The following is a 23,635-nucleotide window of genomic DNA, read 5'->3' as shown; positions in this document are numbered from 1 at the left end:
TGAGAGGGGTGTCCTCGGTTTCCATTATCACCGAAAACTGGGGACGACCATCTGTAAGGTCGACCATCTCTAAGGTCAACCTTAATATTGAGATTTGGGCGTCCCCGACTGTATTATCGAAACAAAAGATGGACACCCATCTTGTTTCGATAATACGGGTTTCCCCGCCCCTTCACGGGGACGTCCTGCGAGGACGCCCTCAGGAAAACTTGGGCGCCCCGTTCGATTATGCCCCTCTACGTTGCCTTTATTAAATAAACACAAAGGGGGTAACTGTAGAACTGCCCCCATTCAATAGATTTCCATCTATATGTTACATGTATATGGTACTCGTATAGAATTAGAAAACCCAAACTTTTTTGGGGGGCAAATATTGTTTCTTTTTCATTGGGTGGTAAATTTGTTCAAGCAAGTACTCTCAACACAGTTTAGATTCTGTATTACTTCCAAAGGACTAAAAATGCAAGTAGTATATTAAAATCATATATCTATACATGTAATACTTCTGATAAAATAGCAAAAATTAAACGAAATCATGGGGTATTAACTTGCAGTTTTACAGACTTCTTTGTGACATTTCAATGCTAGCTGTAACTGAATTTTCACATATTAGTGACCTAATTTTAACTTTTCCTCTTTTCTAAATAAACCTATCAGAGAAAAGGGAGAATTCTTAATTTTTTTGCAAAAAACACTTTAAAATTCCTAGCTTGTCTTTCTTTTAATAGATATAGTATGGATAATATCTATGTCCTGATAATTTTAATTTGCTATCAATGACTTCCAATATTCTCCTCAAAGCTTCTAGATGGAGCTTCTCTTCTAGGCACTGGGCATGAGTTGAGTGGATAAGCTGGTCCAATGGAGCTTCATTTCTGGAAGGCTGGCAGAAGAACTCTGGATGGAACTAAATGAGACATGAGAAGTATGGATTTGTTGGTTATACCAGGGCAGTCCTTGAGTCAGTCCTTACTAAGCTGGTAGTGCTGCTTTTCCGCCTGAGGCTGGGGGTCACGATGGGTCCAAGACCCTCATTAGGGCAGCCATGCTGCAGCAAGATATCCACACACTCTTGACTATCTGCCTTTTTGGCATAGTACAGTGCTGTGTGTCCACATGCATCCCGAGTCTTCACATCAATGCTATACTGCACAAATGCAAAAAATAAAAATAAATGTTAGCAGATTTTGTTGTTTGACTCCTTTGCTAGATAATTAGAACAATTTCCATTTTTAAAAGAGTAGAGAAAATCAAGCTTTGTCATCTGACAGACATTATACTAGCATGCCTGGATAGATAATCTACATGTAATGCATGGGAGAAAAAAGTGTGCTGTTCAGTTTTCTTTAAAAAAAAAAGTGTGTGTGTGTATATATATATATAAAAACAATTGACGAGGTAGCTACACTTGGAGGGCACCTACTTCCCCTTATGCCGGTCCTGGCTGATATTCAGCTGGGGTCCACATGTTTTATGCAGGTCCCAGCTGAATAATGGTCAGACTCACATAAGATCCAGAGGCCAACATATGCTGGTTTGACCCCATTCCTTTCCTAATAATTTCTAACATTCTATTTGCTTTCTTAGATGCCTCTGCACACTGAGCAGTGGGTTTCAACGTACCATTAGCGATTACACCTAGATCCTTTTCCTGGGTAGTGACTCCGCAAGGTTCAAAATTAGGATAGGAATCACTGCCAAGGAAAAGGATCTAGATGTCATCATTGATAATACACTGAAACCCTCTGTTCAGTGTGCAGCTGCACCTAAGAAAGCAAATAGAATGTTAGGAATTATTAGGAAAAGAACGGAAATAAAAAATGAGAATGTTATAATGCCTTTGTATTGTTCCATGGTGTGACTGCACCTCAAACACTGTGGGCAATTCTGGTCACCACATCTCAAAAAAGATTTAGCAGAATTAGAAAAGGTACAGAGAAAGGTAATGAAAATGATAAAGGGAATGGGATGACTTCCCTATCAGGAAAAGCTAAAGCAGCCAAAGCTCTTCAACTTGGAGAAGTGACGACTGAGGGGAGATATGACAGAGATCTATAAAATTGTGAGTGGAGTGGAATGGGTAGATGTGAATTGTTTGTTTATTCTTTCCAAAAATACTAGGACTAGGGGGCATGCAATGAAGCTACTAAGTAGCAAATTTAAAACAAACTGGAGAAAATATTTCTTCACTCAATATGTAATTAAACTCTGGAGTTTGTTGCTAGAGAATGTGGTAAAAGCAGTTAGCTTAGCAGGGTTTTAGAAAAGGCTTCGATAATTTCCTAAAAGAAAAGTCCATAAGCCATTACTAAGATGGACTTGGGAAATTCCACTGTTTATTTCTAGGATAAGCAGCATAAAATCTATTTTACTGTTCTTGGATCTTGCCAGGCACTTGTGACCTGGATTGGCCACTGTTGGAAACAGGATACTGAGCTTGATGGACCTTCGGTCTCCCCCAGTATGGCAACACTTATATTTTTATTTGAGGGGATTGTAGGGGGGGAAGGGGAGGGGCATTAGGAGAGGAAAAGGGGAGGATATAGTTCACTTAAATTGTATACAAAATTAAAATGTAATTCAGCATGCTATGCATACATTATGTTGAAATCCTTAATAAAGATGCTTTTTCTATAAAATAATTTTTTGCTGGGAAGCATGCAGAGTGGTCAAATCCAGCACAGGGAGCATTTCCACATATATTACCTTACTGACTAGCCTTTGAAATGTTATTTTCCCTTAGAAAAGCAAGATTACCATTCCCTGTAAATGACAAAGACTGGATCAGCCAGTGCTGAAAAACCGGGAGTCGGATGGGGAGCATAGCAGTATCACTACATAGCTGTTTCTGTGGAGCAATAAAGGAGGTCTTCCTGAGATAATGTACTGAGCTGAGTAGCTGGCTTCATTTTGGCAGAACAGGAAGGTCCAGTCTGTTTTAATCCATAGCCAAGTATGGACCTGTTGCTCTGATGGACTAGAAATCCATGCATGTCGTGGGTGTAGAACCAGGACCGGAGCTGCCTGTTCTGCAAAAACAGTTAGCTAGTAGCTCTAAATAATACTGATCATATCCCATGATACTGTTCTGCTCTAATTATAAAAGTAGGAAATGCCGTGGGAAGCCTCTAGAGGGCGCATTATAGCAAAGCAGTAAACTGCATCATTGTGGCGTACCCAGATGAGAAGCTGCGTGATCACCACATGGGGCAGTCCACAGGCCACATGCAGTGCTGTACGCTTGTCCTTGTCCCCAGTGCTGACATTGATCTGCTCTTTCGTGCTATGAGCCAGCAGTTGCAGGACAAAGGTGAGGTCCTTCTCTGACACAGCCTTAAACAACTGCTTGCCCAGTGGAATATCGGGATTCTTCAGGGGAGCCAGAAAAAGCTTCTGTTCATACTTAGCCCGGATCCAGGCTTCTCTCTCTTCCCTATTAAAAAAAAAAAGAAGATAAATCAGGTGGCCCAAGCTTTTATTCACATTATTTATATTTCGTGTTTACCTAGTAGTTGTATCAGTCCTAGAAATTTTTTTTTGTTTTTTTGATAAGCATAAGAATTATACAAAAGCAAGAGTATCTGAGACTGTATCTGAAGAAGGGTTTTATGTGGTTTTGCAAGCTCATGTAAAACCAAGTTATTTACCTGTAGTAGGTGTTCTTCGTAGATAGCAAGATACAGGTCTTCACAGATTGGTGATACCAACCAAAGGAACTCGGTGCAGAGAAAGCTTCTCCAGCTCAGATATGTCTGGAAGTTTTTGCAAAGCCCTATTGCACATCTGCATCAATTCCTGTTCATCGCTGTTACACAGGACCTCCCTCAGGGGGGTAGTTTATTTATTTATTTGTTACATTTGTATCCCACATTTTCCCACCTAATTGCAGGCTCATAGTACCGTAAAGGCGATCGCCATTCAGGTATGAACAAATACAAAGTGATTTAGTGGTAGAATAAAGATCATTGTAACAGACACATTAGAGAATCGTAGGGGGGAATAGATTAGGTTATGTCCAGTAAAAGCTTTGGTTTCGTTGTGTTGCAGTGTTCTTGCATTTAAGTTGGATCAGTAGGGTATGCCTTTTTGAACAGGTTAGTTTTTAGCGATTTCCGGAAGTTTAGGTGGTCATACGTTGTTTTCAAACAGTATTTGTTTATGAAGGTGTGTAATCTGCACGGAGCAATATGTGCCGCTCTAGCCGTCCTGTTGGGTCGACTGGATGGACCATGCAGACTTTTATCTGCTGTCATATACTATGTTACTACGTTTATTAAAAAGTGTTAGGTTTTTGCACTTAATGCATGTAAACAGACAAAGCAAAATGCCTTAAGTTCAAACGTCCTGTGGTAACAGTTGGGGGTCATGTCCAGCACTCCCCCTGCAGTTTTCGCACAGACATGCTCCCTAACGTGTTTTACATTCTGGCGTGATGAGTTATCAATGTGGACTACTTTTAACATGCGTTGTTTTACTGTTAACCCCAGTTACTAGTATCTAGGTCTCATTATATAAAATGGGATCTGTACTAAAAGTTAGTGACAAACTAACACGTCTTAATGGTAGCCCACATTGGTAACTACCTTCTTGTCTTTTATACCTGGGGAGGTGGATGGGTATGTGAGGACTTCTATCCTGCTGTCCATGGAGAATGCCTGCTACAGATAAGCAACTTAGTTTTATCCAAGGACAAACAGGATAGCAAGGCCTCACAGATGAAATTCCGTAGCTATCAAGCTGCCTTCTATATATAACAGTTAAAAAAATGAATAGTGATGCAACAGGTAGACACCAAATATATTTTTGGTGGCAACTAGCTTTTTCAATTTTTATCTTTTTTTTTTCTTTCTATGTTTTAGAAGACAGCCTAGAAATAAAGAAAAATGGGCCTTTAGGGAGAGGGGGTAGAGTTGGATTTTAATCCCAAAGATATTCTGAAGAATCATTTGGCCAAGCCTACTGTTGTACTGGGAGTCTCCTTCCAAGCAGCAATGAGATGTGAAAGAACAGACTGATGTTCATTTCACAGTTCTATAAATCTCTTCCATGGAGGTTGACCTCAAGTGGGCTACTAACGTAGCCATGGCTCGAACACTGTGAAGCTTGACATACCCTTAAGGGTTAGACCTACTTGGGCAAAACTGAAGGAAATGCAAACAGTTAGTCAACTGGGTAGAGGAGTGTTCCCATGGGGGGGGGGGGGGGGGGCTGGGCCCCTCCACTTTTAGTTCAGCCTTCCCCACCCCAGACAGATCACACAGTTGTAATGGGCAGAATGGGGGACACTTAGCTGCAGCAGTCCAGCAGATAAAAGAAAACAGAGGTAGAGGGCCTCAGCACACACATGCTTAAGGCCTGCTGTGTCCTACTCTGATGTAGGCTTCCTGTTATGGAGTGGACAGAGATGTGGTATGTCAGCTTGACAGTCAAAATCCCCTGATGCAGTGATCAGCAAAATAGGGGCCCTTGTTGTGATAAGCATTTATAATATCATATGATATTTATTCAAAATCTAGGTAAGTACTTGTAATGCATGAGTTTTGTCTTCATCATGGTATTTCACAGCATTTGCCTGTTCTCATTGGATTTAGCATTTTTATGAATTTTTTTCCTCCTTAAATTAAATTACTCATGGAGTTTTTTCAACTACTGACTGAAACAGTTACACTGACTGGAACTTTAAAATTGCCAGCGGTCACTTCTGAGGTCTTTTTTTCTCCATGTTTTAAAAATGTATTTTATTTATGGAAGCATTGTGTTATTTTGCATAATGTATAGTGGCTATTTTTGCTACTTTGTTTTTTGATACTACTCCTATTTCCTCTTTGGATAGAATACTGAAGTAATTTGATCTGACTATTTACAACCCACAATTAAATTGCTACATTCTCAATCAACTGTAAAACATGAATATACTTCTCAGGTAATCCTACCCAAAGACCATTACATTAATCCAATCCTGCTAAAATAAGCTATTGCATGGCAACCTGGAAATCTGATGAAAAGAGCTAATGCTTCCGCTGCCAATACAATCTAACTTTTAAAAAAGTACAAATTAATGAAGCAATATGCTGCCTTGAAGACAACTGATCATCCATCACCTCCAAATTCCATACCACCTGCTACACTGCAAAACCATCCTGCTTTAACAGCTGACAACCCTACCCTAACCTTCCTTCATGTCCCTTCAACATCGCCTTCCTTTTGTCCATATACAACACCAACCTATGACGAGAGAACCACAATTGAAGTTGACTCTTTACAGATCCTGTTCATGTCTTAACTTTAACTGATCCCAAAGTCCCCTTCAACAACCTGATTATAAGCTCTGTGCAGATGATATTCACCTGGCAAACAACTCCCATCAATGACAATACTACACACAAAGGAGCCAAAAATATTTAAAAGTGCGGAGCGTAAAGTTAATCCCTGGGGAACAACTTCAACATTTGTCCTCAACCTAACTTACCACTAGACAAAATGGAACAAAACCAGATAAAACTTGGCTTTCACACCCTACCTCCAAAAGACACTCAACTAAGAGATGGTGTTCAACCATGTCGAAAGTGGCCAAGACATCTAGTAGAAGCAGCATAAATATCTGCCCAACATCCATATCCATCAATATAAGTATCCATAAGGGACAGAAACAGAGATTTTGTGCTGTGCTCTTTTCTGAAGCCAAACTGGTGACCATCCAGCAAATTATGCTCTTGCAAAACTCTTGTGGCTACAACAAAACTATCTGTTTTAAAATCTTACTCAACAAAGACTGATCGTGAGATAGACCTAAAACTAGCTGGATTGGCAGTATCCTTTGCCCTACTTTTTGGCAAATGTGCCAAAAAAAGATTTCTTAAGCACAGGAGGTACAGTCCTCTCTGTCAAGAAACTATTCACAACTGATATAATTACTGGGATACAATGCTTTTTACACATTTTGATAAGCTCGTATGGACATGGATCTAATTTGCTGCATGGGCTACTGATTTTAGTCAAACCTCTGAAGAAACCCTGAAAGGTTCTGCTATCTACCCTCCACCACTCTACTCTCACCCCTCTCCTTGGTAAATTATATTATTCCTAGCTCCTTCCCCAATTTCCTACATTTCAAATTCTAATACGATTGAAACACAGAGAGAGGTCTGTCTGATGGGGACTGCTCTGAAGTTAATGACTGTACCCCCAAAAATGCTTTAGGTATATTTACCGCCTTTCCAAAATAATTAATAACAAATTTCCTCTTCCTCTAATAAAGTTCTATAATTCCTCCAACACTCAATGAGGGGAATTTTTGATAAGCTGTCCAAGTCTGACTTGGGATGTCTTGCTCATTTCGTCTAAAAAAACACATCCATATTAGAGCCATTTTTGAACTGGAAAAACATCTGGGTTTCCGTTTCGAATATGGCTCAAAGATGGATGCTTTTGCCCAGAAGGCACCTAAAAAGAAGAGCCATTTTCCAAATGGACACATCCAACTTTTAAACAACAAAAAAAACAGGCAAAATAATGTCTGTCTGGCATAATTTTGAGAGAAATGGCCACACAGGCGTCCCTGCAGATCAGAGGGGCAGGCTCAGTGGACTTTAAACAATGGCATCCAGGTAGAATTCCCACAATAACTCCATTATTTTGTATTGTGACCCTATCAGGAACAGAATAAAACCTACTGTACTCCACTACAATTGCCTTCCACCCTGCAGGTGTCTCCTTACAAATGTACTAGTTAAGAGTGGTGTTTGCTGCTCTATTGGGTATGCCCATAGTACCTGATGCTGTCCTAATGCCTGGTATCCCCTTTCAGTTCTTAGGGGTGGGTGGGAGGGGGACAGCATCCACTGGGGGATTAAGGAGGGGTCAGGCCTTAATCCATCTGGTGGTCAGCTGGTCAATCAGAACATTTTTTTGTTACTTGGACGTGATTGAAACAGGTTTAAATACAAACGTCCGTTACTGACTTGGACGTCTTCCTGTTCCATTATCACTGAGGGGCAGATGCACTAAGGTCCTCGGAAGAGCCCTTCCCTTACCGATTCCATAGCTAATCGGTATGGAACGGTCATGCATCAAGGAAAGGGAATGCAAATGAGCTGCTCGTTGTAGCTTACTTGCATTCTCTATTCCCTCGGAGGCCAGTCGAGCATGCGCAGAGCAGCCAAGCGTTATGCTGGCTGCTCTACGCATTCCAAGAACGCCCTTTATGGACGTCCTTCACTCAAAAAACAACAACAAAAAAAGGACGTCCCTGATGAGCAGGAAACTTGTCAGCAGCCTGAAACCTCAGAAGAGAAACAGTGCTGAAAAGAGCCCCAGTTAATTTAAGTGCTACTGCTCTTAACATTTCCATTGTTTACTGCTTTGCATGTTAAAGGCAGGCTTACTTCAGGCAATTAGGAAGGACTTCTCTGAAGAAAAAAAAAATCCAAGTGCAGGTCAGGGACATCTAACAAGAGCTGGACTTCTTCTTGCAGCTTTTGTGATGGGCTTCCTTTTTGGACGTGTTTTTCTTACCTGCAATTAGGAAGGACTTCTCTAAAGAAAAAAAAAAGGACGTCCCTGTTTTTCTTACCTGTCTGAACTCACCACAACCACAGTTCTCTCAACAATCCCCTCCAAGGTTGTTTTTATCTTGCGCCCCCCTCCCCCAGGATCGGGACGTGCGAGGACGTCCAAATCAAAACTTTTTGGACGTCCCTCCCTCCAGGTCTCTCTCAGCCAATTCCAGCACATTTAGCTGATACTGGTAACAGCTAAACACAGCATCTGATTAAAAAAAGAGCTTCAGTCTATCATATTTTGACCTCACACTTACTCCCTTTATGCCAGCCTCTCTCCACTTTTCTCAACGCGTTCTTAGCCTGATGTAATGACTGCATATACCAAGACTTTCATTTCTTAGGATCCACTTCCCTTTTCTGTGAATAAGAAAACTGACTAAAAGCTGTCTGAAGAGAGGTCCACCAAACATTAAACAACTCTTCCACTTATCCCTGGCTCAATAACACTCCTGCTTCACCCATGCCTGCACCATATCCTTTGCCATGTAAACATTATTTACTTGATAACTCACCTGATCCTGTGAGGAAGATAACTCACACATAAAACCCTCCAAATTAACAATTCTCAACCTGTGTGTCACATCATACCAGTGTGTCACGAAGCAAAAAAACAGGTGTGTCCTGGGGGCCAAGAAGCCTACTGCAATATCTTCTTCTGCCAGAGCCCTGCAAGATGCAGCCAAGTGCTCCTCCTCTGCAGGCATATAATGTCTTTCTCTTCTGATTTGCAGGAGTGTAGTCTATGACCTCCCTGCAGGACAACCGTGATCTCCTCCATTTGTACTAGGACCAGTACTGTTGCACGCCTGCACAGTTGATCATGACCCAGAGGAACTCTTGTGTCACTTGTGACTACTGTTTATTCACCACCCAGGGCTGGTCTTAGGCAGGAGCGACAGGGGCAGTCGCACAGGGTCTCACACTTCAAGGGGCCCCACGGTGGCCTTGGCATCTCCCTCCCACTCCCTGCTATTTAATCTTCTGTTTAGAGAGCTGAACGGGAGTGAGAAGAATCCATGGCGAATCGGCAATATAAACTTTGCCTCTCCTCCTCTGGGCGGCAGGGTGCTCTTCCAGCACACACCTGAAGCCACCCTGGTGGTCTAGTGGATTCTTCAGAGCAGGAAAGATCCCCAGTCTTTCCTGCTCGCTGCCACTGATCCTCTTGCTGCCACATTGAATGGCTGCTGAGACTTCCAGCAGCAGCCTCGCAAGACTTCCACTGAAGTCTTGCGAGGACGCCATAGGAAGTCTCGGCAGCCATTTTAAAGAAGATGCGGCAGGCAGCAAGAGGCTCAGTGGAACGGGCAGGAAAGACTGGGGATCTTTCCTGTCCCGAAGAATCCACTACACCACCAGGGTGGCTTCAGGTATGTGCCGGGAGGGCACCCTGCAGCTCGGGGGAGCGGGAAGAAGGTCTGGAATATGTATGTATGTGGGTGGGAGGGAGGGAGGGAGGGTACTGTAAAAAACAAAACAAAAAAACAAGGTAACGTTTCCCCTTCCTCACGCAGCCGGATCCCTGTGCATTCAAAACAAGCAAGCAAACCTATGAGCTGCTGCATCCACGTTGTCTTTCTTTATTGTTGGTGGAATTTTCATTTAATATCACTTAGATTTTCAAACATGCTGGCTTGTGCCTATGGATTGTACACAGAGGAAGTACAATAACAGAATAACTTTTTATAGGTAGAGTACTAATTTGTTATAAATCGTAATCAGTGTGTCATTTAGAGGGGTTGGTTAAAGGGACACACTAGTACTGTTATATTCGTGCAATCTGTGCAGAGATTTTTTTCTCCTGGTAAAGGGCCACTAAACAGACATCATGTTATGAGAATACGGTGCTCAACATTCAGAGTTTCTATCTATCTTTTTATTTATGGCATTTTATCCCACATTAAGCATGAATTAGGTTGAAACCTGGGAGCATTTAAAATCTTTTATTTTCCTGTGCCTACATCAAAAGAAAAAAAGATGGCATTGGAGAATTTGCTCCTTTTGCTTTGTGGAATGCAGTGGTATATTATAAAAACGCACTTGCCTTTTTTTTTATTACGGTTACAGGGATAGCCCATGGTATCTAGTGGCTACTATTTTTGATCCAGTTCAGTTCACAAGTTCCAGTCCTGGTTCCAGTTTCAACACAGCTCCAGTTTTCCATACGTCAGTTTCAAGTGTAGCTTCAGCTTCTAGTACATCCTTTGCTTCTAGACGTGGTGCCAGTTCCAGTATCAGGGAATTGTGAAGTCCTGTACCTTGCCTGAAGAACCAGACCATTGGGATGTGGTCTAGGACCCCCCTTGAGTCCAATTGGTCCTACGGTCACAGGAACAGCCCATAGAAGTTTGCTGCCTACTGTATTGATTCACTCCAGTCTATCAGCTCCTGTTCTGGTTGGAGCTTAGCACCAATTTCCAGCTCAAGCTTCAGGTTTTTATCCTAGCTTCAGCCTCCAGCACAGCTCATGCTTCCAGTCCTGGTTCACCAGTGCAGTTTTTTTTCTCCAGCTTCAATCTTGCCTTCACAGTCCAGTCCAGTGGTCAGCGCTCCAGTCCAGGGTTTTACCACCGTAGTTACCTGTGGAAGCCCAGATCTCCTGTGGGGACCACAGGAGCCTTGAGGGGGAGGTACTGTCACGGTTGTAGCTGTGCCCTTATGTTCAGACCTACTGTGTCTCCTTATCTAGCTCTGTGACCTCTCCAGTCTGTTTCATTTCCTATTGTTGTTCTTCCTGTTAGCCAAGCCTCGCTTTGGACTCCCTGCTTCTGCTTCATTTCCTACTTGTGACATCATCAGCCTACTCCTTTATAAGGACCCAGGGAGCTTTCCTACCTTGCCTTTGCAAGAGGTCTCTTAATCTTGTGTTTCCTGTTTAGATCATATCTATGCTTGGCTTTGTTTCTGAGTGTTTTACTCCTGAAGGTCTGTGCTGTGTTTCTCTGAGACTTGTGTTTCAATGCTTTCCTTTGTTTCTGTGAGTTTACTTTTGAATCTTGTTTTCTGAAAGCCTGGCTGTAGAGCCACACCCTGCCCTTGGTGTCTGTATCTGTTTGACTTCCCTTGGCTTCTGCTTTTAGTCTAGCCCTGCTTTTGACTCTTGCTATGGTTAAGCTCCGTGTTTAAGCCAATCTCTGTGTTTAGCCAAGCTCTGTTCCTGTTTTCCCTGTTCTGTTTCCTGTGTGTGTAGTTCTTGTCTGTTAATTCTGAGAGTCTGTAGAAGTCAGCATTGTCCAAATAACCTCACTGCTATGCAGGTCTGTCTGCTGCCTCTCAATCTGCCTGGTCTTTCCCTTCCAGCTGTGCATGCTGGTATGCACATTGTTTCTTTGTTTGTTTCTCCTCCCTTAGTCTGCTTAATCCTTTGCCTGCTATGTTTGCTTCCTGGCTCTTGAGTTCTGTTTCTGCTAAGTTCTGTTCCTGTTGTGTGTTTGAGCCAGGTTCTGCTCCTGCTCTATGTTTGAGCTAGTTCTGTCCCAGTTCCCTGCTAAGCCAAGTCCCTTTCAGTATCCTGTTCCAGTCAAAACATGCCAATTCCCTTTCAGTATTCGGTTCCAGTCAAGCCAAGCCAAGCCCGCTACAGAATCCGGTTCCAGTCAAACCAAGCCTAGCCCATTCCAGAATCCAGTTCCATCCAAGCCAAGCCCGTTCCAGAATCCGGTTCCAGTCAAGCCTGCTTGAGAATCCTGAATCCTGTTTAAGAATCCTCAATCCTGTTCCAGCCAAGCCTATTTGAGAAACCTGAATCCTGTTCCAGGCAAGCCTGTTTGAGAATCCGGAATCCTGTTCCAGCCAAGCCTGTTTGAGAATCCTGAATCCTATCCCTGCCTTGTTTATTGTCTTGCTTCTGTTATTCTTGTTGCCTAGCTCCTACCCTAACTTGCCTGTCTAGGTGTGCTTTGTCTTGTCTCTTTCAGTCTAGTCCTGTCCGGATCCAGTCCTTGCCCTTTTCTGGACCCAGTTTTAATCTATGTCCGTGTTTTGCCTTTTCGTGCCTTGTCTCGGGAAGATAAGCTTGAACTGTCTCAGTGTTCAACAGGGCTCCAATGAATTCCAATTTTTGGACTGGGGTGAGATGGGACTTGGGATAATTTATGACGAACCCCAGTAGCTCTAGCATCCGAATAGTCATTCACATGGATATGTGTGTGTAGAGAGGTTTCTCAAAACCTTCCAGGTAAATCTGAGCTGGGGAAGCATTCTCTATGCCGGGCTTTACCGGATGATGCCATCCATTTGTGATGATTTGTAATCGTGTTTGTTCTTGGAGAAAATAACACTATCCTTAGAAAATTCTTGCCTGAAAAAAAATAATGTAAGGAAATCTACCAATAGTGCCATCAGTTGTACCATAGTTTGTTCCATTATAATGAAGCTGGCTATTCCTCTTTAAATCTTGTAGCAATGATGCCCAGTAATTGAGAAATAACCTGAATAAAAGGAATCTATGGCTTTGCAGTTGCCATAGGGAGGAAGGTTCATAAGCTCCACTATCACACATGAATCTGTGTCACCCCCTAACACTCATCAGGGGTTGAGCCTTTGGCCACCTGAGAGTTTCAACAAGCACTAAGCAGCCTCACTTGCACCTGAATATCTACTGGTAATCCCCCTATCTGCCAAGAGGATTTCCGGTTGCCTGGGCATGTTCCCATCTCACAAGCTAATTCCCTGGGGTTTCTGGGTGAATGTAGATCTCACTACAACCTGAGGGAATAGGCTTAGGAGTAATCTTAGAAAGTATTATTTCAAAGAAAGGGTGGTGGAAACGTGGAATGGCCTCCCGGTGGAGGTTGTGAAGTTGAGGACTGTGTCAAAATTTAAAAAGGCATGGGATAAGCATTTGGGATTGCTTAGGAAAAGTAAGAGTTAGGGGTTACACAGGATGGGCAGACTACATGGGCCATTTGGCCTTTATCTACCGTCATGTTTCTAAGTTAATGTAAATGTAAACGACTGTACTGTAGCCACAATTTCATGTGATATTGTGCTAGTAGTTTATAAAGATATATATCCACCTATGTGTCTTTATAAAATATCCTGCTTGGCCCTACAACCTAGGCAACCTGCTATAAAATGAACCTCCATATAATTTACATTAGGAAATGTATGTAAGAATGACTAACCAGCTTATTTTCGAACGAGATCGCTGGCCATCTTCCGACACAAATCGGGAGATGGCCGGCGATCTCCTAAAGCTGGCCAAATCGGTATAATCGAAAACCGATTTTGGCCGGCACCAACTGCTTTCCGTTGCGGAGCTGGCTGAACTTCAAGGGGGCGTTTCGGTAGAGTAGCGAAGGCGGGATGGGGGAGGGACGGGGGTGTGCTTTGAGATGGCCGGCTTCGCCTGATAATGGAAAAAAAAAAGCCGGCCTTGACGAGCATTTCGCCAGCTTCACTTGGTCCCTTTTTTTTCAGGACTAAGCTTCAAAAAGGTGCCCCAACTGACCACCGGAGGGAATCGGGGAAGACCTCCCCTTACTCCCCCCAGTGGTCACCAACTCCCTCCCACCCAAAAAAAAAATTTTTTTTTTAATATTTTTTTTTGCCAGCCTCAAATGTCATACCCAACTCCCTGACAGCAGTATGCAGGTCCCTGGAGCAGTATTTATTGGGTGCCGTGCACTTCAGGCAGGTGGACCCAGGCCCATCCCCCCCTACCTGTTACACTTGTGGTGGTAAATGTTAAGCCCTCCAAAACCCCGCAAAATCCACTGTACCCACATGTAGGTGCCCCCCTTTCACCCCTAAGGGCTATGGTAATGGTGTACAATTGTGGGGAGTGGATTTTGGGGGGGGAATTGGGGGGCTCCCTCCAAGGTAAGGGAGGTATGCATCTGGGAGCAATTTTTGAAGTCCACTGCAGACAGTGCCCCCTAGGGTGCCCAGCTGGTGTCCTGGCATGTCAGGGGGACCAGTGCACTACAAATGCTGGCCCCTCCCACGATCAAATGCCTTGGATTTGGCCGGGTTTGAGATCGCCGGCCTCAGTTTCCATTATCGGCGAAAACCGATGCCGGCCATCTCTGACATTTGGCTGGCCCCAACCATATTATCAAAACGAAAGATGGCCGGCAATCTTTTTCGATAATACGGTTCAGGACTGCTCTTTGTGGCGCCGGCCATATAGATGGCCGGCCATCTATTTGGCCAGCGCTGTTCAATTATTCCCCTCCACGTGTAAATGTAAAGTAGTTAGCGTCAGAACTTGCCCTTCCCCATAAAGGCATACTGCTTCTCTATGATTTCCCAGATCTCTTGCCCTGCACTCTATAAGGGTCAGACTCAGAGCAGTGTTTTATCCTTCTGGTAGGTTTATTTTTCTCGACTCCCATCTGCTTTTATCTCAGCAACAATAATGCTTTTAGTCAGCAATTCTTGAGTTCTTCAGGCCAGACAGTTTTTTAAGCAGCTGTTTTTCAGCTTGGCTAACTGACCTCACTGTCTTAGAATCTCAGGACTTAACCCCTTCAGTTCCTAGAGTCAGTGACTGCAGAGTACAGCATATTTTGCTGCCACCTTCTAGCTAGCTTAATATTTAGAAGCGAAGAGGTTATTTTCAGAGGTGTGCGCAGCGACATAATTTGGTCCCCATTCCCACCCATTTCCAGTCAGTTTGGATTCATCCCTAACCCATTCCCATTCAATTCTTTTCCATCCCCACCTCTTCCCTGCAACTTCTTTCCCATTCCCCATTATATTGCTACTGTCCCCTCATTATCCCTACAGTTTTCTTTCCCAACCCATATTTGAGCAAGCTTGTAAATTCAAGAAAAACATATTCATATTATTAACACTTTATACACTAGAGATGTGCACAGGGACATAATCTGGTTCCCATTCCCACCCGTCCCCTGTCATTTTGGATCCATCCCCACCCGATCCCTGGCATAAATGGATTTGTTTGTCACTAATACTGTGTATTTCCCATGGTCTCCATCTCCATGCACACCTCAAGTTGTTTATACACCAAAAACTACAAATTTAAGCAAAGAACACAACACACTTTGTATTGTCATACTCATCTATTACCTGGAGGAATCACTGGTGGGTTTTGTGCGGCCCTGTGGATTTCTTTCCCAGATGCTGTTGGCCATTTCATTGCCAATAGAGGTTAGAACCAGTGTCAGCTCCAGAGGCCAGTCATCTAAGTCAAGTGAACGCACCCGAGACAAGTGAGTGCCCAAATTTCGATGGATTCCTGAGCATTCGATGCAGATTAGTGCACCTAGGTTCAAGCTAGCCCAGGTTGGGTCTGGGGAGAGGAAGGGAGAAATATAGTCAGAAAAGCAGAACAGAAGTACAAATATAGTCAGAAAGGCAGAACAAAAGTACAAAGAATAAACACAGATAAAAGAAAAAAAGCAGATGGACAGAGTCAAAGGGAGTTAGTGAAAAACAATGAGAGCAAGGGACAGAGTAATACAATATGAAAGACAAAGAGACAAAGATTGAAAAAAACAATGACAGAAGTGTGAAAAAAATAGAGAGTGATGAAGACAAAGAAAAAAAACAAAAATGGAAGAAAGAAACATTTTATTTTATTTCTATTTCAACATGTTGTAAGAATAAACATTGTCTTGGCCTTCAAGTTTTCCAAAGCTTACAGGACTTCAAACATCATTTGTAAAGTGGTGTGGTACTCAAAGGTTAGAGAACAGAAACAGATTAAATATTACAGTACATAAAAGAAAGAGGGAGGAGGGTCTGGGTTTGCACTATCTATGTAAACATATACAACTCCAAAAAAGGGGAGACAACAAAGTCAGCTTGCAAAGATTGGTATTACAGTTAGATTAAGTTTCCAAGAAGCGATAAGGTCAACCAACACAGAACCACAACAAGGCTTTGATACATCCTAATAGATGACTAGTTTCTTAATATGGGTTGCAGATTGACTTGGCTACGATTTTCACCTACGGAGAAAGAGCAATGTCCTATGGGCACTGAAGCCTATACCACTGACTGCAGAAAGATATCCTTATCATAGTGAGTATAATGGGAATGGGTTAAAAAGAGAAATGGTAATTCCTAGGAAAGTAAAGGTGTTCAGGACTATATGGCTGACAGCTATGACACCCTCAGATAGAGTGGTATATACAAGAACATCTCCATATCTGCTAATATCTAACATTTCTATGAAAAGCAGAGAAAGCATTGCTGCTCTCCTGTAACAGATGTTTTATATAGACAGCAGAATTGGTTAGGCATTCAAGCAGATGATGTTATAGCACACCACTGCAATTCTTCCAAAGTTCAGAACTTAAAAGCTCTGAGTATGTGCGACCCTTCTTGTGTGCAGCAGTCTCCTCAGCTCCTTAGCTGGTTCCACAACTCAAGAATTAATGTAACTTTTGAGTAGGTAGGAGGGACTGTGTGCCTAATCATCCCTGCTTCTATGAAAACACCTGTTAAAGGTGAGCAGCAATGTTTTTTCTGTAGATAAGCAGGATTGAGACAGGCACACAAGTGGATGACTCCCAAACTTACGGCAGCGCAACATTTATTGTCCATCAAGTGCAGTCCACACATCAAAACAATGTGAGAGCTGCAAGTTCACACAGAAGCTTGACCAAGTGCATTGTCTCTTACTTTGGACTAGTACAAGTAGTAATGTAAGATAAAGGTATGAAGCAAGGACCAGGTTGCTGTTTTACAAATAGTATCCAGTGAGGCAGACGTCAGGAGAGCCACAGTAGCTGCAGTTGCTCAGATCTTATAGGAGTTCACTTTAGTGGTTAGAGGAGCACCAGTTTGCTCTGAGGCAGCAACACAGCAGATAGCTCAATTTTGGGACTCTACAAATGCTCTTCACCCATGACAATCGCAGTTTCGAAGGGGTTACAGCACTGAAAAGCTAATGGTGAAGATGACAGTTAAGATTATAAAGCATAGGGATGGCTTTTCTCGGGGCAATTTCTCTGAATGGGTTAATTTTACACATACCATGACAGGAATGAAACTCACTCCTAAGCCAGGGTATGTGGAGCATGATCTCAGTTTCTCAAATTTACTGCTAACACTCGCCGTAGTACTTGCAATGTACCAAAGAGAACTTCTTTCTGGAGTTCATAAGATGTAACATGTACAGGCAACTTATTCAGGTGTGCTTGGAAGTTCTTTTTGATCAAACCTGTGGTACTCAAAATGATGGGAAATATTTCTGTATCTTTCTTAGTTTCTTAGTTTCAGACTGCATTTCTTGATACTTTAGTGCAGGGCCGTGCCTAGGGTCTCTGGCGCCCCCCTGCAGACTATCAGTTGGCACCCCCCCCCCCCCCCCCCCAAGTGAAAATGATCGCTCACCACTTGCCACACTGACAGGAATTGTCAGCAATATTCTTAGAAACAAATTGCTATACATTGCAAAGATAGCAGATGTAAATTCTCAAAGTGGACATATTCCAAACACTAAAATGAAAATAAAATGATTTTTTTCTACCTTTGTTGTCTGGTGACTTTCTTTTTCTGATCATGCTGGCCCAGTATCTGATTCTGCGGCTATCTGTCCTCTTAACTCCGTTTCCAGGGCTTCCTTTCTATTTATTTCTTTCATTTCCTCCTTTCTTCTTCATTTCTGGTCCTCAGCTTCTGCTATTTTCTTCATCCATGTGCAGTTTTTCTCCTCTCTTCCTTTTCCCTCATTTCATCTCCTTCATCTCTCTTCCCTCCCCTTTATGTCCAGCAATTTCTCCTCTCTCCCTGAGCCCTGCCCTGCAATCCATATCCATCCATGCCCATCTGTCCCCTGCCCCCTCCATTCATCCCTATCCAGCAATTCCCCTCTCTCCCTGATCCCTGCCCTCCCAATCCATGCCCATCCATGCTCCTCTGTCCCCTGCCCCCTCCATTCATCCCTATCCAGCAATTCCCCTCTCTCCCTGAGCTCTGCAATCCATATCCATCCATGCCCATCTGTCCCTTGCCCCCTCCATTCATCCCTATCCAGCAATTCCCCTCTCTCCCTGATCCCTGCCCTCCCAATCCATGCCCATCCATGCTCCTCTGTCCCCTGCCCCCTCCATTCATCCCTAACCAGCAATTCCCCTCTCTCCCTGAGCCCTACCCTCCCATCCATCCATGCCCATCTGTCCCTTGCCCCCTCCATTCATCCCTGACCCTATCCAGCAATTCTCCTCTATCCCTTCCATGAACCCTGCCCTCGCATGCTCCTCTCTCCCCTGCCCTCCTGCTCCCATGTCCTAACTGCCCGCCCTCTTCTCCCCCCCTTCCAACATCCCATTCCCTTTCCTTTTTTTTCCTTTTAAATTTACCTCAATCCGGCAGCGCAGGCGTCAGTGAAGGAGGCGGCGCTCCCGACGTGTCTAGCCTTCCCTTCGCTCATGTTCCGCCTTCTTCTGCCGTCAAGGAAATGACGTCAGAAGAAGGCAGAACATGAGCGAAGGGGAAGGCTAGACAGTAGACACGTCAGGATAGCCGCCTCCTTCACTGACGCGCTGCCGGACGGAGGTAAAATTAAAAGAAAAAAAAGGAAAGGGATCTTCTTGTTGCGGGAGCAGGAGAGCGAGGTAAGCATGGTGCGGCGGCGCCCCCCAAAGGACGGTGCCCCCCCCTGCCATGCTTACTCCGCTTACCGTATTGGCACAGCCCTGCTTTAGTGGTTAGAGGAGCACCAGTTTGTTCGTAGGCAGTAACACAGCAGATAGCTCAATTCTGGGACTCTACAAATGCTCTTCATCCACGAAAATTAGAATTCTGGAGTGGTTACAGCACTGAAACTTTATTGGTGAAGATGACAGATTATAAAACATAGGAATGGCTTTAGGGATGTCCTTGTGATCCAGCTAGACTTAATAGCCGCGTCTGATGTAATTGATCATGCTTTGTTTCTTGACATCCTTTTCAAGTCCACTAGCATCTACTAGCATAGCCAGTAGTGAATTTCTGGATGGGCCCATGCATTTCTCCCCGCCCCCCAATTATAAATTGGGAATCCCACTGGAACCCCCTGGGCTATCTGACACTGGTGGAGATTGCAGCACACTTTATGCATATTCATTAGGGTATCCTGAAAACGTGATCCACTGGTGAATACTAAGGCTCTAGAGGCAGGGCAACGTATATGTTTGAAGAGATATCAGCTGCAACTATATAGGTAGCAGTCAAAAAGTAGACAGTTTTTTCGACTGAGTAGGCTTAGCCTGCTTTGGTTGTTCTCTGTTTCACTGGCAAAGACAGGATGCTGCATTTGCTGAAGATGTCTCCAGAAAAGCAAGAAAGTTCTTCTATAACAGTAGAAATTTTGACAGTATTGGGGTGCACTCATACATCTACAGGAAGACACAGTCATTGACAGAACAGCAGAGAAATGCTGAAAAGTGGAGCTGTGGTCGTTAATGATATCTACAGTTTCCTTTTTTTTTTTTAATCTCCAATAAGGAGTCTCCAGTACATGGAACATCTGACAGCCTAGTGTGGACATCCTCACAAAGTCCAGAAGCCCACAACCAAGCCAGGCACCTTGGAACAATGGCAGAAGCTGAAATTCTGGTGAAAGTGTTAAATACGTCATATGCTGTACATCTGAAGCCCCATTCTGGATAGAATGTAAAAATCAGAATTGATATGTTCAGGTACAGATGTGTACAACTCCAGAAGAATTTTATAAAAGGATCTGCCTACTTGAAGACTTTTCTGAAATACATACAGGAGTGCATGTGTATTTCCCTGTATACAATGAAAAGCTGAACTTTGCAACATACACGTGTAAGTTACACATGCAAGTTGGTAGTTCACAGCTTATACATGTATGCCTGACATTTTGCAAATCTACAAGTATGCATGCCACTAATTAACAACAAAGGCTGCAATCCTTATTTATTTCATTTTGGTGTAGGAAATAAGTAATGGGGAATCAAGGAGGAGAACTCCCTTAATCCCTCCTGAAAATGACTAGTGCAAATAAGCATGTTCTAAAATCATATATGTATGAAGGAACAGCAATAAATCCCACGGTGAAATACTGGGACATACACGTGCAATACTGGAACATACATGTACATTCCCTTTCTGAAATGGGGAATACATGTGTAGATTTTGGTTCTGCCCAAACTACACTGCTTTGCAATCTACACGTTCTGCAGATTTACTAACTTTCTATAATTGGATTTCACACTTGCATGCAATATGCACATGTAAATATTTACATGTGTGAATCACAAATAGGACTTCTAAAATAAGGGCATAAGACAGGTTCACACTCATCAGCTTCTGCTAAGCTACTCCATGTTTGTGGGAGTCTGGATGAGAAATGTTGTACATTTTAGAAGATGGTATGCATATAGGACTAGATTCTGTAAATGGCACCCAAAAAAAATGTAAGCACTAACTGCTATTCTATAAACAGCACTCTGAGTTGGGTGCTGTTTTTAGAATAGTGCCAGATTCCGCACCCAATTTTGGGCACAAAGATTTACACCAATTCAAACCTGGTGTAAATCCTTGCACCTAAATTAGGCACAGATCTGCCATATTCTATAACACTGTGTGCAAATTCTAGGAACACCCCTGAGCCACCCATGCCCCTCTCATGGCCACACACCCCTTTTAGATCAGCACATAGGAATTTATGCAAGCATCTTTATAGAATACCGGCCAGGAAGATGCATGCGTACATTTAAATTGTTGCCAATAATTTAATTTTAGTGCTCAATTATTGCCAATTAACTGCTCATTTGTCAATTATGTTGCATGCACAATTATGGAATATGCCCGATGCATGCCACATTTTGGAGTGCAATTTTGGGTGCCATAATATAGTAGAGCTGTACTGAATAGCCTATTTTAGTATTCAGCTGAATACGAATAATGAACAATATTATTTGGCCAAATACGAATACTAAATACGAATAATGGGCATTGAGCTTTAACATAACAACTGAAGCAACGTGAAATCAGAGATCAAGTGCTTATTTCAGTACGATTTAGCACAATAGAGCCCCAGATTATTTGTATTTAAAACACTATTCGGGTGAATAATGTATTTGGATTTGGGGCCTAATCGAATCAAATACAAATATGCAGTATAGCCCTAATATACAGAATCTGGGGGATATTGCATTATGTAAAGTAGATGAACTGACAATGTCAGCAGATAGCATCATCCTCCGGAACATTTACTTGCCCAAATTATTTAAGAACTCTGGATCTTTACCAGATGTATTTGGGAATTCTTTGCACTTTCTTTTGCTTTCTTCATGGGCACCTCAGGCAAGAGACAGCTGGACTTTACTAAAAACCAGGTGCTGGCTGGATTTTTATATTTCACTTCCATTTTCTTGAAGACTAATATGGTAAGTAGAATGCCACATCTGTTGCTGAGCTAGGGTGGTGAGACCTTCAGCCGCCGCTGAGGAAGCACTGTCCTCCCAACCAGAAGGTCAAGAGGGTCCCGACTGGCAGCAGGTCAATCACCACTGGAACGGAGGAGGCCCATGGTGTGGCTCTGAAAAGAGCCCTTGGAGGGCAGGCCCGGCAGAACCGGGACCTGGGATAGCTCTTAAAAGAGCCCTTGGGGGCAGGTCCTGCAGAACATGGACATGGAGTGGCTCTGGAAAGGGCCCTGAGGCAGAGCAGGAACAGAAGGAGGCAAGGTGGAAGGTAGGACCAAGCGGACTAAAGACAGGGCAAGGTGTAGATGAAGCAGGCCTAGAAGTAAGGCAGGACAAGGCTGGGAACAAGGTTGGGTGAGCATGGCAAGAGGACGAGGCAAAGCGAGATGAGGCAGGCACCAGGTGGGTTAGGCTAGGCAAGGCAAGGCTAGGTAAGAGAGGTAGGCACGGCAAGGCTAGGTAAGAGAGGTAGGCAAGGCAAAACATTGCAAGCGAGGTAGGAAAGGCAAGGCAAATGCAAGGCTAGGCAGCGCTGCCATTGCAAAGGCAGCAAGAGAGACAGTGCAGCCCCCTAAAGTGCGCCCTAGAGCTGATGTCAGTGCGGGGTGTCCCAAAGCCCCCTCCCCCTTCAGGTTGACAAAAATGCACTCCACATGTGCGTATGCATGCCTAGGAGAGCCTGCCCCCTAGCAGAACCAAAGCAGTGTGGCCTGTGAGATGTCCTGGAGCGCTGCAAGTAGCAGACTGTTACCGGGCGTGGATTGCTGGATGATGCCATGGATCTGTGCCCCACTGCTCCTTGAAGTCAGTGCACCACCCGGGGTTCGGGACATGGCCATATGATTCGGAAGGGAGAGGTACCAGTAAATGCACTGACATGGTTGTTATAACTAAATTCAGTCCATGGCAATAACCATGACCAATCATTGTGCTGGACAGAGACACAACTGCACAGGAAAGACTTGAGGACTTGGTTAACTCTCTTCATCTGACCATTAGTCTGAGGATGGTAGCCCAAGGAGAGGTCTAATTGAATCTGTAAAGTCTTACAAAGACTGCATCAGAATCTGAACTGGACCCCTCGATCAGAGACAATGGTTTCTGGTAGGCTGTGCAATCGAAAACTTTCTAAGAAGTGCTGGGCTAGAGCAGATATCAATGGTAATCCAGGCAATGGGACAAAGTGGGACATTTTGGACACCTGATCCACCACTACCCAAATGGTGGAAAACCCATCAGATTCTGGAAGATCTGTAATGAAGTCCTTGGCTATATGGGCCCATGGGGGTTGCTAGTATGGGCAAAGGATGAAGCAGGGACATAACCGAGACAGTTTGTGGCATGCATAGATAGGACAAGCAGTTACATAGGCCTGTTTATCCTTCCTTATCCGGGGCCACCAGTGTCGTGTCCCCTACCTCAATGCAAGCAGCATCCTCGGGCTGCGCAGGGTCCCGTTGACACGCACACTTGACTGGCACTGCCCTGAGCCATGTGTGTGCAGTTCTTCTCTGGGTTTGTTCAGAGAGCAGTGGTTGCAAGCTCCTTAATTGCTTTGCTTCCACGCACCTGTGTCTGCTCTCCCTCTGCCTGGCTTCCCTTGCTTCTCTCCTATTGGTCTTCCGGTTCCTCCTTCCCCTGCTCTTGTCCTATGGCTGTGCTCCTTCTCCCTGCTGGTTCCTGCTGATGTCAGACGCCAGCACTTTATCAGCTGAGCTC

At 43.7% G+C, this 23,635-nt stretch overlaps 1 protein-coding gene across 1 annotated transcript in view; it reads right to left on the bottom strand.

Annotated features, from left to right (window-relative positions):
• Positions 1-225: 225 nt before the first annotated feature.
• Positions 226-23,635, bottom strand: part of AGAP2 (ArfGAP with GTPase domain, ankyrin repeat and PH domain 2) — a 503,122-nt gene continuing 479,712 nt past the window's right edge. The window contains exons 15-17 of the mRNA XM_030196588.1: positions 15,597-15,819; positions 3,178-3,433; positions 226-1,147 (exon numbers count right to left, since the gene is read on the bottom strand). Of these exons, the coding sequence (XP_030052448.1) occupies positions 941-1,147; positions 3,178-3,433; positions 15,597-15,819 (686 nt within the window). The 3' untranslated portion in view covers positions 226-940. The remainder of the gene's footprint in view (positions 1,148-3,177; positions 3,434-15,596; positions 15,820-23,635) is intronic.

Source organism: Microcaecilia unicolor, chromosome 3, assembly GCF_901765095.1.
Source record: "Microcaecilia unicolor chromosome 3, aMicUni1.1, whole genome shotgun sequence".
NCBI lineage: Eukaryota > Metazoa > Chordata > Amphibia > Gymnophiona > Siphonopidae > Microcaecilia > Microcaecilia unicolor.
This window is presented reverse-complemented; position numbering and strand designations above follow the sequence as displayed.